This window comes from Nicotiana sylvestris, chromosome 11, assembly GCF_000393655.2.
Source record: "Nicotiana sylvestris chromosome 11, ASM39365v2, whole genome shotgun sequence".
Lineage (NCBI taxonomy): Eukaryota > Viridiplantae > Streptophyta > Magnoliopsida > Solanales > Solanaceae > Nicotiana > Nicotiana sylvestris.
Genome location: NC_091067.1, coordinates 83,638,305 through 83,644,025, shown reverse-complemented (window position 1 = coordinate 83,644,025; position 5,721 = coordinate 83,638,305). Strand labels below are relative to the sequence as shown.

The following is a 5,721-nucleotide window of genomic DNA, read 5'->3' as shown; positions in this document are numbered from 1 at the left end:
AATGAATAACGCATCATGCAATGCATTTCCATATTTTGTGTGATGAACTTTTTTCAAACTCTGTACTGTTTTAACAGAAAATTTTGTGTCGAATGAGGTGTTCACGAGGTAAAATGTATTTTGATTTTCAACTAAATCAAAGTTGGAACTTTTTTGTGTTGTAAAACTCCATCCAGCGTCCGGATCTGGAATCGGATGGTTCCCCGGTTAAAAAAAAAAAAAAACCGAACTTTATAATTTAACTTTATCAATGAGTCTTTTATGAATTTTGATTCCAAGTTATCTTTGACCCCCCTAATGTAATGAAAAAGAAAAAAACGTAGAGCAAAGAAAATTGGGTGTCCACGTGGAATCAGAGGAATAAAATGGCGCAATTCTAAAGTCAAATGATCAGATTCATCGAACAAGCCTCATAAGTTGAAGATTCAAAAGCTATCATCATTTAAATTTCTAGTGTCCCTGGAATTTCCTTTTGTCCTAATGCATCACATATTTTCTGTCATGGATTACCTTCTTCAGTTAGGCACCACTTGGTCGAGAAAAAAATAAATATGTAACCCCTCTGACTTTATATATGACAAGTTTTTCCAGAAAATTTGACTGTATTAATACTTATACATTCGATATAATGCTCTATCACATTATATATCAATTATTCTATTAATAATTTGTTATACTAAAGTAAATAAATTTGGACGGAAGGTAAGAGAATGATAATTTGTTTCCTAAACTACAATGTTTTGTTCGTTTGGAGTTTCTCCTCCTCTTAGATTGGCTTCTTTCTTGGCCTAACTTTAATAACTTGCTTGGAAACTCCTCCAATTACTCCCATATTAGGTGAATCCATGTGGGGTTAGATTCATTGACTTTATTTTTTTTCCAATAAATGTATAGAATATTCCTTTTCATCTTGAATATTGAGGTGGCCTATCTACTCTTGTACTGCATTGCTAGCTTTTTCTACACTTCCATTCCATCCTGTTGCCAAAAGTCAATCAGAAAAAATGTCTCAGTTTGTTCATCATGTATTCTTAAGTTCCAGAAGCAAAGAAGTAAGCAATACATTTGGAGATCATCTTCAAACAGCTTTGGTAAATGCTGGTATTCGCGCATTCAAGTTTGATGAAGAGCTTGTGGAAGAAGAGGAACATCAGAAAAAAGTGCAGAAAGTAATTCAGGAATACAGGATTCTAATAGTTGTTTTTTCGAAAGACTATGCTTCTTCACAGAATTGCCTTGATGAACTTGTGTATATTCTTGAAAGCAAGAAAGCTTTTGGACATTTTGTTTTGCCTGTGTTTTATGATGTGGATCCATCACAAGTCCGGAAGCAGAAAGGATGCTTCGAAGAAGCTTTTTTTAGGTATGAAGAGAGATATAAAACAGAGAACGACGAAAGGAGAAAGGAATGGATGGAGAAGGTGGACAAATGGAGGGCTGCCTTTAGAGAAGTTGCTGATTTGGGAGGAATGGTCTTACAGAATCAAGCTGATGGGTAATCTCTTCAAAACCTTTTCTGTTTTTCAGTCACTCGGTTCTTGTTAGTTAGTGCTAATTACTTATGGTAACACTACTGGATTCAGTGGCAAAGCCACGAATTTACTCAAGAGGAAGTGTTCAATATATGTTATATACCTTTAAAATCTAATATTTTACCTATATACGCAGTGTAATTTTCCGACGCCCTTTATAACATGCAGCTTCGCCCCATGACTGGATTCCATCAAATTTTCAGGTATGAATCAAGGTTTATTCAAGAAATCGTCAAGGTCGTTGCAAGTAAACTGAATCGCACAATTTTAAGTGTTGCCCTCCATCCAATTGGAATAGATTCTCGAGTTAAAGACCTTAACTTATGGTTGCAAGAGGAATCAACCACTGTAGATATCCTGGCAATACATGGTATGGCAGGAATTGGGAAGTCTACAATAGCGAAAACAGTTTATAACCTGAACTTTGACAGATTTGAGGGAAGCAGCTTTCTTGCAGATGTGAGAAAAGCATTAGAAAAGTACGATGGTTTAGCTCGTCTACAAAGACAACTTCTCTCAAATATTCTTGGGAAGAATGTTGAGAAGTTGTATAATGTCAATGAAGGGGCTGTCAAGATTCAAGAAGCCATCAGCTGCAAAAAAGTTCTTGTTGTTCTCGATGATGTGGACGAGTTAGATCAGCTAAATGCTGTAATTGGTATGCGGCAATTGTTTTATCCAGGTAGTAAAATTATCATAACAACAAGAAATGGACACTTACTAAATTCCAGTGAAGCCTGTAGATGTAAGATGTATAAGCTGAACTCTTTGGATGCTAGAGAATCACTGCAGCTGTTCAGTTGGCATGCATTTGGGGCAAAATATCCACCCTTAGATTATATGAATCTTTCAACAGATGTTATAGTTCATTGTCAGGGAATTCCATTGGCTCTTAAAGTTTTGGGTTCCTCTCTTTGTGACAGAAGCACAGAGGTGTGGGAAAGCGCATTAAGGAAATTGAAAGCGATTCCAGACAGTAAAATCCTGGAAAAACTAAGGATAAGTTATGAATGTCTACCTGATGATAATGTCCAGAACCTATTCCTTGATATTATCTATTTCTTTGTCGGGAAGGACAAAGATTATGCAGTAACGATACTTGATGGATGTGGGTTCTTTTCAGTTGTTGGAATTCAGATTCTTATCGATAGATGCTTATTAGCAGTCACTGACAATAAAAAACTGATGGTGCATCAACTACTTCAAGACATGGGAAGAGAAATTATTCGCCAAGAATCACCTCGAGAGCCTTGGAAAAGAAGCAGAATTTGGCTACATAAAGAATCCTTCAACATATTGCAGGCAAAAACAGTAAGAATCTGACTCCATGATTTTGAACATGCATTTCAGTATCCCTTAATGAATATGATTTGTTGCTTTTCATCAGGGCACTGAAAATATCCAAGGCCTAGTGCTTGACATGCGACTGTTGAAGGAAGTCAAATATATCGGATCAAATCTAAGTGTGAATGACGCTAGACACAACCGCTCTAATGATCCTGCAGGTGAGAGATCGCTGGTGGTGAGTGATGTCAACTCACAAAAGCAACGGAGGTTAACTGTTTTCGAGCTGTTCACAAATGTGTTTTCAGAAATTTCAAATGGTGTACAGTTTGAACTTGATGCATTTTCAAAGATGAAGAGACTGAGAATTCTACAGCTTACTGATACAAGGTTCACTGGCAGCTATAGTTGGTTTCCAAAGAATTTAAGATCACTTCATTGGCATGGATTTTATTTGAAGTTCATTCCGAAGGATTTTCCTTTGGAGAGCCTGGTTGCTCTTGATATGAGGAAAAGCAAATTGGAACAAGCCTGGGATGGAACCAGGGTATATGTTGTACTTTCATGTTTTAGCAGTAGGGGAAGTAGTAACCGCTTTGTTTAATAAACCTAATGAAGTTGATATTTGCTATTTCAGGTGCTCAAGCAATTAAAAGTTCTCAATCTCAGTCATTCTCATTTCCTAAGAAGGACTCCTGATTTTTCTGGGCTTCCTAATCTGGAAAGACTCATCCTAAAGGACTGTATAAGATTGTTCAGTATTCATGAGTCGATCGGAGACGCTAAGGCACTTGTTTTGTTTAACTTGAGAGACTGTAAGAATCTGAGGAATCTGCCAAGAAGCTTTTGTAAGCTTAAGTCCTTGGAAACACTTATCATTTCTGGCTGCTCTAGACTTTCTATATCAACAATGGAATTAGGAAAGCTGGAATTCTTAACAACGCTCAAAGCAGATGAAATAAGTTACAATCAGGAGAAATCATGGACTGAGCTCTGGCAATCTTGGTCATCAAGATTACGAAAATCTCCAGATTATAACAACTTCTCCTTGTCTTCTTTATCAAGTTCCCTGGTTAGCTTGAGTCTTGCAAAATGCAGGCTAACAGATGATTTTCTATCCCTTGGTCTTTGCAATCTTTCCTCGTTAAGGCACTTGAATCTAAGCGAAAACCTGATTTGTAACCTGCCACAAAATATCACAAATCTAAATATGCTTCAGGAACTTTGGCTAGATGCATGCCCAAGCCTCCAATCGCTTCCCAAGCTACCTCCGAGCCTCATCAAGCTGAAGGCTATAGACTGCACATCATTAGAAAGAGTTACAAATCTGCCAAACCTATGGGAAACTCAAACTCTACTCTTGGATGTTAGAGGCAGCGAGAAACTAACTGAGATTCCTGGACTGTTCAAGTTAGAGCCAGTCGGTAACTTTAAGGGGGAAATGTTGAACATTTTAAGCCATCTCAACCTGGAAGATATAGAAAATGCAGAGGTAGAACTATTCAATAGGCTTACAGACACAAAGAGGAAATATTCTGTGCAGGTATACGCGTTTTTTATTAGCATGACTTTCATCTGAGACTTAAGCATTCTTATCTACTAGAGTCCATCTCTACAAAGTACGACAGAAACAAATACAAAAGAAAAAAAGCCAACTCCTATGGCAAGTTTATCATGCTTTATCTTTTTTTTCCTTTAGGGACTCTACGAGTTTGGAATCTTCAGCACATACTTTCCTGGAAGTGACATTCCAAGTTGGTTCAGCAACAAGGGTGAAGAAAGCATATTGACTCTGAAAGTTGATTCTCATACTAATACAAAGATAATAGGACTTAATATCTGCATTGTATATTCACGTTCCACTCGTCATCGATTTCAACGCTGGGGTGAAAACCAATTTGGGAACTGGTATTCCTTTTTCATCAAACTAAGTAATGTGATCAGCGGTGACAAGTGGATTTACGCTCCAACATTCATAGGCATTCCAGGATCAAATGAAGATCTGACATTTTTATGCCACTGGAAATTTGGAAAGTATATACAAGCTGGTGACGAGATTAACGTCTCAGTACTTGGTTGGAGTTATACTTTTCAAATGAAAGAGTTTGGAGCCAGCATTGAATGTGACAGACCAGAAACAGACCAGCACTTAACATCAACTAGTGAATCAAAAGAGCTAGCAATCCAACATCGGTATCCAAGCAGTTCTATGCAAGAGCAGTGTGTCATGGGAAGTTATATGCCTATATATCAGGTTGCAGCTCGTCATTACTACTTTTCTCACCCAGACTACTTTTTGCCTAAATCCAATGAACATGCAGCTGTGAGGTCGATCTTGTACGAGAACTTGTTTGAGGATTTTGTGCACAGAACTACAGGTTTAAGATTTATTTAGCTTTCTGTTTCTCAGACTAACCATATACTATTTTCTTCTTACTGATTGGTGACAAATTTGGTACCAAAGATGCAGGAGCAGAAGATGATAGCGATTTTGATTTCGATGAGGAGAACTACACTGAGGAAGCTGCCTTGGCAGAACTAGAGGACAACTTGGAATGGCCTTGGTAACAAATCGAGAAGTGAGACACGCAACATGTATAGTAAAAGAACCAAACTAAGCAAGAAATCATTGCAGATATTGGATCAAGCAAACAGTTGCTTCACTGCAACCTTCTTTCCCAGCCTAGTTATTTCTACATCTTTATCCTTCGAATTTTTTTCCCTTAAGTTTTTGTTTTTGATTTGTTAGTTTTTTTTATCTTTCAATGATCCATGAATATTCCGAATGTTTCCTGGTTATTTGGTTTTGCTAATATCCCATAAAGGCGAGCAATGTTCAAACGAACCTTCGCATTTCTTTTTCTCAAAGTTCATGTAGGGGGAGTGTATAGGGAAAATATGATAT

General features: G+C 37.4%; 1 protein-coding gene across 1 annotated transcript; it reads left to right on the top strand.

Moving 5' to 3' along the window:
- Nucleotides 1-732: 732 nt before the first annotated feature.
- LOC104226353 (disease resistance protein RPV1-like) lies at nucleotides 733-4,652 on the top strand. Its single transcript, XM_070161468.1, has 6 exons — nucleotides 733-1,495; nucleotides 1,736-2,843; nucleotides 2,920-3,363; nucleotides 3,454-4,359; nucleotides 4,516-4,597; nucleotides 4,639-4,652. The coding sequence occupies exons 1-6, from the start codon at nucleotides 1,005-1,007 to the stop codon at nucleotides 4,650-4,652; spliced, it is 3,045 nt and encodes a 1,014-aa protein (XP_070017569.1). The 5' UTR covers nucleotides 733-1,004.
- The last annotated feature ends 1,069 nt before the right edge of the window (nucleotides 4,653-5,721 follow it).

Bases quoted from the DNA above. Each gene is read 5' to 3' on its own strand.
- LOC104226353 (XM_070161468.1), top strand. From the start codon at position 1,005: ATGTCTCAGTTTGTTCATCATGTATTCTTAAGTTCCAGAAGCAAAGAA. The intron at 2,844-2,919 runs GTAAGAATCTGA...GCTTTTCATCAG, and splicing joins ACATATTGCAGGCAAAAACA to GGCACTGAAAATATCCAAGG. The intron at 4,360-4,515 runs GTATACGCGTTT...TTTTTCCTTTAG, and splicing joins AGAGGAAATATTCTGTGCAG to GGACTCTACGAGTTTGGAAT.